This window comes from Melanostigma gelatinosum, assembly GCF_949748355.1.
Source record: "Melanostigma gelatinosum genome assembly, chromosome: 22".
Classification (NCBI taxonomy): Eukaryota; Metazoa; Chordata; class Actinopteri; order Perciformes; family Zoarcidae; genus Melanostigma; species Melanostigma gelatinosum.
Window position 1 is genome coordinate 13,357,758 of NC_136655.1, and position 9,613 is coordinate 13,367,370.

Sequence of the window (9,613 nt, forward strand, 5' to 3'; positions counted from 1 at the left end):
TCTCATTTTACTCTGTCAGCACAATGAGTAGGCCACTGATGAGGCGATTTTCTGTCAGAGAGGTTCTGGACCAAATTTTTGAACCAGATGAAGAGGAGATTGAACCGGAGATAGAGGAAGATGTCTCAGAAATTGAAGACAACATTGATCCTGATTTTGATCTATTATGAGACTGACCAGTCAACAGATGGCGAGGAAGTGGCACCTCAGGTGACATTCCAGTCCAAGCGTGGCAACTTGCGCCGGTATTCATCCTCCCAGGACAGAGGAGGCAGAGCGAGAGTTGAGAGCGAGGGCCAACACGATATGCAACACCTCGTGTGGATGACATCAAGTCCAGTTTCCAACTCTTTTTATCAGACTCCATTGAGGGTATTATACTGGACATGACAAACCTGGAAGGGAGGCGTGTGTTTGTGGACATGTGAAGAGCATTGGACCAGGTAGACCTCCAAGCCTACCTGGCTCTGTTGATTCTAGCAGGAGTATATCGGTCAAACAATGAGGCTCGAAAAAGTCTGTGGGATGCGGCGTCCGGGAGGCCTATATTCCTGGCAACAATGTCCTTACAACAGTTTCATTTAATTTGGCGATACATTTTCAGTGTCTATTCACAGCAGTTATTCATGTAAACCACTAGTCTCATGCTGCGTTCACACCGGTCGCGTTGATTTTTTGACGCACTGCAAAATCGCGTCCAACGCGCCGCCGGTCGTGTTCACACCAAACGCCGCAAAATCTCGTAGCGCCGGAGAGCGGGCGTGGTTTATCGACTGGAAGCCGTTCACCTGGCCGCTATTTCTTTCCGCTGTCAACCATGAAAGGAGTAAGGACAATTGCTGCTCTGTACGTGTTGTGGAAGTCCCTCAAACGTCGGAATGCCAAACGCCGTCGTCTCTGGCTGCATCTGTGAAGTACTCTGCGGTACGGTCTCCCTCGACCCTCCCCATGTTACCGCTACTCTCCCTGGGAGTCACGAAGGGGTTGAGGAAAGACATAACCGCAGAGTACTTCCATTTCTTTGATGGCCCTGCTCCTGAGCCACTCTTTCTCTCTGTCTCCTCTCTCCTCTTTCTCAAATAGGTGTCCCTGAGAGTCTTCCACTTCCGTCGGCAAATCTCATCTGAGAAGGAACGCATAACGTATTTAGTGTGAAAGCCGGTGGTTGGGCTAGCTTTACATGCTAACATGGTTCATATAGCTAGTTAGTAAATTACAACCGATAGCTAGAATCAAGTAACAAATGTCCGTGTCAATCAGTGATTGTTCCCTCCTCTTATCGATCCTTTGTGGCAAAACGGCTTCGAACTCCTTCTCTCCGTCGTTGCCCGCATGGCCGGTCTGTCCATCTCCTCTCCGGCCACATTCTCCATCGAACCTCTGTTCGCTGCTACATCTCTCCTTATTTGGTATCACTGCTTCACCTCTCTGCTGCATGTCTGTAAAGCCTCGCTCAGATCTGACCCTCAAGACTTATTCTTACAGTGTTTTAATACCTACAGTGACTATGCTTTTGTGGTTTAATACATTCATTGAGTTAATATACTGAAACATATAATATCCTCTATAATTAAGCATATTGTAAACATATTACATTCCATAAGTAAACATATTGTGACTTATTTAGACATTTTATTATTGTGACACTTTTATTCACCACTAGGGGTGCTATTAATCCTACTAATAATACTTTTAATACTGAAATCCTTCACATACCTTTTAATACTGGATGCAAGAGCTAGATGATAACTTTGAAAAAAAATGCTTGACTATTAATGAAAGTCCACATACAGAGCACAGTTTGCAAAGGCGAAGTGCATTTATTCCATTATGAAACACATTTATGAATACATGCATATTCATTAAAGATATTTGTTTGCAGGACCCTTGATTTGTCTATTTTTTTTAAATTCCTGATAGAAAACCACAGCAATTGATGAACAATGAGTACACTTCATTACTACATGAAGACTTTTCTGATTTGTTAAAGTCACGGTCAGAAAGAATTTAAAGTTGGCTGTACTCAGAGAGCGAAGCAAAAGGAGATATACAGTGTTAATTAGTGGGCTTAAGAAGTGCTGGAAACTGGATTTTGTTACCTTTCAACATAGCTAGGCTAGCTGTTACCTTGCACAGCAGCTGGATTATTGTGATGTCACTGAAGAGTTGGAAAAATGCAGCACTTGGTGGAAACACAGAGATAACATGTAAACTCAATGTGTGCTTAAATCCACATTCCTCTCCCCCAAGACACAAACATCTAGCTGCCATTTTGAGGACATATGTAGGACAATAGATGGTTTATCATATTCCTAATAATGGGAGGTCGTGGGTGGAGGTCATGCGGCAGGTGGTGGGCCAGGGTCATTTCCCAGGCATCAATCAGATGAACATTCAGTCCTTTGAACATGGCTCTGAGCACCTTATCACGCTGCAGCGAGTACCAGTCGCTGTTGAATACCGACACTGAAAGGTTTAAATCTTTGGGGTTCCCTGTCCGGATGACGATCAGCGTGCCTGGAGCCCTGTCCAGCAGCCGCACCACCGCCCTGCGGATGCTCTGCAGCCGCCGGATGTAGATCTCCATGGGGAAAGTGCCGAAGTGAGCCCAGATGCCAAAAACGACGACAATGTCGGGGCCTCCGATTAAGCCATCTAGCTCATTAGCAATGTAACGAAGCACGCCGGTCGAGACAGTGCCAATCCGGAGTGGAGGGCCGTGGCAGCGGTACGTCAACAAGATGTTGTTTGCATTGTCCAAGGACTTCGGGCTGTGCAGGTCAAACTCCTTAAGACCTGAAAGTATGACAGGGGGAACACATTAAGCTGCAGTGGGAACAAAATCATTTGTTGCCAGAAATCCCTGTGGATCAGCTACCTGCGTTGAGGAAGTCAAACCACTGCCTGATGGTGGAGTCTCCATACATGTGAACCGCCTTGCCTTTCAGACACTGACTGATGGCAGACACGTTGAATTCGCGGACTGTGGTGCCACCTAGTGCTCGCCACACACCCTGGTAGAAGTAACCAGAGGGTCCAGATGTCACAGTGCTGCTCTTCACCTGTGTTTGACCTGAGAGGAAGTTAAAGAATAAGGGTGGGGTTATCCCAAGAAAAAACAAAACCAAAGTATAAAGTGATTGTATGAACCTCTTAAGTACTATCCTTACTCCCGAGAGACTATGAACACTGCTAACAGCTGAAGCCACAGAACTCTTTTGAAATTGGCTGAATACTGTTAATCTCTCTTCCGGAGAATGCTACCCAGAATAATGTATTACGCTTCTTCCTGAACTTTCTCATAATTTGTCGTTGTACGGTAAACTCGTACGAGTGTACCACAACAGATTCAGCAAACACTCCTAACTTCAGATAACCGTGTCAATGACCAGCGTAAACATGATGAATGCCACTTATGCGTAAATGAGTGGGCATTCAAGAGAATTATAAGTGACCCCAACAATAGCATATAACGCTGTCATATGTCCTATATTGAAGTCCTGCATTCAGAGATCCATAAAGCAAAGTCTCTCATTTTTAACATCAAAGGACCTGCTAAAGTCAAGGGATGGGATACAATTCATGTTATTGCCGTGTCACCTGAGGGTCGCACTGTCACTGAAATAAAGAAAAAATGGTTCCATATGAAAAATGTCTCGTCATTGATGACTGCAACAGAAAGGGGTCAAATAATTGAACTTGTTTTGCAGTATGAGATGGTCGTATACTGTAGATATTGGAGTTACACAATAGCATCAAAAGCCAGTACAAATGAATGATGATGAAGTTAGTCTGTATGAATACATTTAGAACTATATTAGCCTATAATTTGAAATCGCAGAGTAAAATGTGAACATAATTATTAAGTGTAATTTATACAGGTATTTCAGACTCAATATTCACTGTTATGACAGTTCTGAACAACTGTAATAAACTCGTACAAGCCACTAAAGAACAAATCTGTTTGTAAGTGGTTCTTGCATGAGGACCATTGTCTGAAACACATTTTGTTTTGAATTATTGTTATAGGAAGTTGTGGCAGTAACAGTAATAAATAAAAATTCAATATCATGCTTTACCTTCTTTTTGTGGCAACACGGTAACACTAGCAGGTCCTGAAGCCCGAATGTAGACTTTCAAGTTAACACCCCTGAAGAAAAGCACACATAATATATCTCTTAAAAACACTTCAACATTAAGGACATAGATACAAAAGGAGGGCAAACATTTAAAATAATTTAATCAAACTAGAAAAATCAAGCACTCAAACACAAATGGGAATCAACTGCTAGAAAGTTCATTCAAGATCACACAAAACTTACTTTGTAAATGTAATGGCACTAATTCAAAAAAGTAATGGGTCCAATGACTGTATAATGTTCAAGGTGCCACTCACAGTGATGAACCCAAAGATAATGATAACTATCTACAGATTGTTTAGCATCTTTCATTTTAGAGTTTTACAGGCGGCAAACTAAACTGTTTTGGTTGAGTCTCACCGTTCTCATCAACATATTTTATGGATGGAGCTCTTTCATGCCGGAAACCTAATAAACCAATTGATGTCGGTGAAGACCAAAATACAGCTAAAGGGAGAAGAAATATTAAACACAACTCCAAATGAATGCTAATGTCTCCATGTCAACTGGTGTTAAATAGGCCAGTGTTTGCTCACATTTGAGCCATATCTACTTTACAAGGTGATCATATGTTAACAGCTTGTTGAGCTGCCCCCAAGTGGAAAAAAATATCTTTATATTCAATTTTAGCTGCATGTAGTTACAAACTTCTGAAACATTCCACCAAGGAGTTACAAAGGTAACACTGGATGTACGTATTTAGAAGTCACACAAAATTCCAGTCTCTCTGCCTCCTCACCTTTGAAAGAGCTTCTCCTCATTGGCATTGAGAACCTTTGATTTCAATTCCCACATGTAGTGGTTGACCCTGGCATCACAGCTCAGGTTCTTTGGCTTGTAGCAGAACCACGGCTCGCCTGTACGGAGGTCAGTGTAGTTGCACAGCGGCTGCTGGGTTGGCCTGAGGCAGACGTTACAGAGGGTGGTTTCAGAGAGTGAGCCTGAGAGGAAGAGGCTCGTGAAGTTAATCCTGTCGGGATGTTCTCTGTTCAGCCTGTTCAGCACTGAGATGGCCTCACCAGGGTGAACCAGAGTCACCTGATGGGATAGAGAACCAGAGTTTTCACCAAGTCAATCATGGTCAGCATATCAATTGAGACAAATACATTGAATAGCTCCACACGTCACATTTATAAAGATTCAAGACAATCATCTCTGGAGAATTGTCAATTCATCTAAACCAGAGGTCTTCAACAGGGGGTCCGCAACCCCTAGGGGGTCCGCAGAGGTACTGCAGGGGGTCCTCGAAATGTTTGGTTGATTAGACAATAAAAAAAAAGGAAAAAAAAAATAATTCTTAACATGAATCTGTCCATGAGTTCAGTTTTGTATGCAAGATAACAGGTATGTTTATGCATGGCAGTGGCACGAATAGGCCATCACTCATTTTCGTTTCCACATTTATGTTTAAGATAAAAACATCAGTTTGAATAGCTTGTATGCATGATTATCATGCAATTGACAGACAATGTTGACATTAGCATTGGTATCAGCTGACAAGGTATGTTTATGAATGGCAGTGGCACGGCCTCCCTACTCACTGTACCTTGCACATGTTTAAAATAAAAACATGAAAATATTAACCTGTGTATTATTTGAATAGCTTAGTGTTGAATGCAGAATAAAGAGGTATGTTTATACATGGCACTACAGTTTAACATAAAACACAATTTTATACAATATAATTATATAGTCGGGGGTCCCTGCTCCTTTGGGGGTCCTTGGCCTGAAAAAACGTTGAGGACCCCTGATCTAAACCCTTCCCTGAACAGCGATTGTACAATCAAAGCTTAGCAACAGTACCTAGGCATGGCAGGTCTGTCAAGCTCTAAAACATGTTGAAGTGGTGTGCATGGGACTATAGCAGGAGAGATACTCTGCATGGTAAGTGTTTAGAGAGGGAGTTGTCTTTTTGTGAACTTGTTCAAAACTAAAAAACACAAGAGAAACAGTCCTACAGATTAAGGGAATTAATTCTGTTTGTCTGCTTTCATGTAATCTGCTAATTTTAGCATGAACATCTGACCAACTGGCTACCTTCATAACCTGACAACCAACCTGACATTATAATATAGCCTTACTTCCAACACCAAGGAGTATGTAGAGGTTAGGTAAAGATATATTTTTTAAAGTTACCTTCAGAACTAGCACATCTACTGTGTAGTATTTCCCCAGTATGTGTGAGCCTCCTGGCTGCTGCTGTTCGAGACTAAACTGACGTTGGCAGTGCTGTCTTGTTTCATTGGATTTAAAACCCCAGCCGATCTTGATATCTGAGACGTTGTGTGCACCATCCACATCAGCCAAACAAGATTATGTCAGCATTTTTTAATTATCATTATAATACAAGGACTAACTAGGTAGCTACAGGTAAATAAATCTGCTAATGACAGTTTGCAGGTGAAAATAAATCTACAATCATGAGAACCTGCTTCGGTCTGAAATTAAAGAGTCTGAAATGACTGAGACTTTGAGTGTTACATCTGTCCCTGTCAGCTGAACAAACTGCATATGTGCTGTGTGAGAAGTGGAAGTTAACAGGCATAGCAACAGTTAGGGCAGGGCTTCGTGAACAATGAATTATGATGTTAAAAACACTTACAATATCATTACATTAAACAATCATGGTTTTAGCATCACCTCAACCTGTGCGTCTCCTTCCCAGAGTAAAGAGAAGACAGCAGAGTAGCTCCCATTCAGATGATCCACCACTTGCCCAGCCACACCTGCTTCAAGCGTCCGGTTGTGCAGACTGGCGAGTAGGAAGTCCCCCCCAGACTTCTTGGGACGACCCTGGAAGTCAGAGGTTTGTATCATGACCTCCAGCTGATCCCCTACATGCCACTCTCCCCCTTTCCTCCCTGGTAGAATGGTGAAGTTGCTGTGGGCTGGATCACTGATCTGCTGCAGGGAAATAGGAGCTGGCAAAAGTGGAGTTTCAGGCCAAGCAGTGGAGTCGAGTATGAGATATTCCTCCAGAGCGTCCTCAGGGTACAGTGGCTGGAAGGTGCAGAAGCTGTGAATCTCGTTCGGGTGAGTGGAGACTCTCGGCATGATGATGGTGGAGTTGAATTTAGGCTGAAACTGGCAGTGGGTGGAGAGAGATGGTGTCAAAGATACATCAAACACATGCACTGAAAAAAAATGAACCAAATAAAGTAAAAGGGCCAAGATTTGAATATTATTTGGAGGGTTGCTAACAACTGTTCTCAACATTAACCCAGGGGGAAAGTTTCAAGATAATCTTGCTTTCTGTTTTACACAAGGCAAGAAAGTGAACGTTAAATTCAAAGATTGTTTTTTCGTGTGATTTCAAAGTTTTGTTCACTGAAATTCATGTTTTGGGATATTCAGTCAGAGATACAACTCTGACAGATGCAAAAAAAGGCAGAAAATAGAACCTGTTACAAAACCTTTCATGAGGCTTTTTAATAACTATACTTCTGACCCGTTTGTTGAGATGTATGTCTCAGTAAGAACAAATGGGAACCAGTGGGTTGTAACACATGGAGGTTTGCTCTAAAGTATAGAATACTGCCAGCTTTATCCTTTAACTACAGGAGCTGCTGCTGTCAACAAGTCAAGGTGCAGGATTGAGAGGAAAAATACAATTGAACTCAAATTGTATTCATTTGCAATGAAGACTATTAAAACACACATTTTAAAACAATATCCAAAAACCTGACTAATATTCAACATTTCAAACAGGGTCCCCCCTTCACACGATCCCACTAAAACCAAGTTCTCACCTCCAGAATGTCCATGTGACGTAGCACAGAGATTAAGACAAAGACATTCAGGAAGAGGAAGAGGGCGCAGAACTCCCTTCTTGTACAAAATGTGGCCTTCATGATCAGTGATTGGTCTTCACCTTCAGCATCAGTTACTTTGGTACTGGATTGAGAAAATATATATAAAAAAACAAATGGTTATTGACACTTTGTAATGCTGAAGAATATTACTTGTTTAAATCTGAACTCAGTTGTGAAATCCTCCCTCTCTATACTAATAGTGTGACATGTTCAGCTTTCAATCTTTAGGACCAAACTAAATCCAGTCACCCAGGAAACTCCTTTGATTGATCAGCCGTCAACCAAGGCCACAACCAAAGACAGCATCCCGTCTCTTGCTGTTCAACATGATCCATTCTATCATGTACACTTTGCAACATCATTCAGTCCTTTGTAATCCACATCACACTCTGCAAAGTAACCCTTCAAACAAATATCTGTTTTCACTCTCACGATACAGATCAGAGGTGCTCGTGTCCTTCTGCTTACTACAGTTTTTCACAGTTGTTCAAATCTGGACAAATTTTATTTTCAGTTCTTTGACATGATTACTATGACTAATAACTGCAGTGTTGATTGTATGTGTTCCTGAAAAGGATCTTGCGGAGGGGACATGGAGAAGAAAACAAAAAATCAACTGTTGAAGAAAAAGAAAAAAGAGCAGTACAGTTACAAGATCTCGCTAGTTTGATGAGATATCGCAAAAGATGTCAGGTAACAAAAAAAACAACGACCCAAAAAATCTGTAATGTAGGCTACATCTAACTAAACATAGAAACTAAACACAACAATGGAGCGCACACACCTGTGGGAGTGATGCATTTTTACCATCTGAAGCGTTGCATAGCTCTGAAACAGCTGTGGCAATCACAATTAAACATGACAGCTCAGCAAACTGAAAGCTTTACCTCATGTCTCGATGGTTCAGAGCATCACGACATTAACACAATACACACATCACCACAAAGAGAGATAATATGATTCAAGGCTACAGCATGAGGCGCAACCTTTGCTAAAAAAGAAAGATGGAAGTCTCTGATGCTGATGTAATCAGACCACAGCGTCATGCAAAAGCAGAATATATTTGTCATAACCGGTTCGACCAGTATGATTATAGCCTATGCTGATCAGCCTTTTGTGTTCATGGAATTTATTTAATGAAGGTTAACACAGTGAACGCCCGTGCTGATGGCACTTTGCTCTGCGCAGTACTTCTCACGGATTTATCAAAAATATTTGTGCCCTCAGATGCTGCAGGGACTTCATCAACTGAAGGAGCTTTTCATACAGTAGCCTATAAAGCAGCTGTAGAAAGCAGATACTGTGTGAGTCACCGACATTCATTCATAGAATGATGCAGACTGATTTACATAAAGTCTTTAACTTTATGTAAATCTTAAATCAACAAAGTATCCAATAACTACAGTTGAGTAAATGTAATGTAATGTACAAAGTACAAATTTCCCTCTGACATGTAGCGGAGCAGAAGTATGAAGTAACATATAACAGAAGTAGTAGAAGTAAAATAAAATGTCACAAATACAGTATATTAGAACGGTAACTGATGCTGATTCATGATAAATTAAACTTCATATGTACTTTGTTTCAGCGTTTCATGTGTCTTACCTCAGCAGAGATTCATTTGGAGATTCTGTTCATCACAGTGTGATCCGTCACTTTATC

The 9,613-nt window shown here is 41.5% G+C and overlaps 1 protein-coding gene across 1 annotated transcript; it reads right to left on the reverse strand.

Annotated features, from left to right (window-relative positions):
• Positions 1–1,891: 1,891 nt before the first annotated feature.
• Positions 1,892–9,613, reverse strand: LOC306795588 (NXPE family member 3-like). The gene is made up of 7 exons (XM_079294142.1): positions 9,557–9,613; positions 7,889–8,033; positions 6,780–7,223; positions 4,879–5,177; positions 4,080–4,150; positions 2,879–3,073; positions 1,892–2,796 (listed from the first exon to the last, which is right to left on the reverse strand). The coding sequence occupies exons 2-7, from the start codon at positions 7,988–7,990 to the stop codon at positions 2,261–2,263; spliced, it is 1,647 nt and encodes a 548-aa protein (XP_079150268.1). The 5' UTR covers positions 7,991–8,033; positions 9,557–9,613; the 3' UTR covers positions 1,892–2,260.

Bases quoted from the DNA above. Each gene is read 5' to 3' on its own strand.
- LOC306795588 (XM_079294142.1), bottom strand. From the start codon at position 7,990: ATGAAGGCCACATTTTGTACAAGAAGGGAGTTCTGCGCCCTCTTCCTC. The intron at 7,224-7,888 runs GTGAGAACTTGG...ACCCACTGCCAG, and splicing joins GTCACATGGACATTCTGGAG to TTTCAGCCTAAATTCAACTC. The intron at 2,797-2,878 runs GTAGCTGATCCA...TCATACTTTCAG, and splicing joins GTTTGACTTCCTCAACGCAG to GTCTTAAGGAGTTTGACCTG.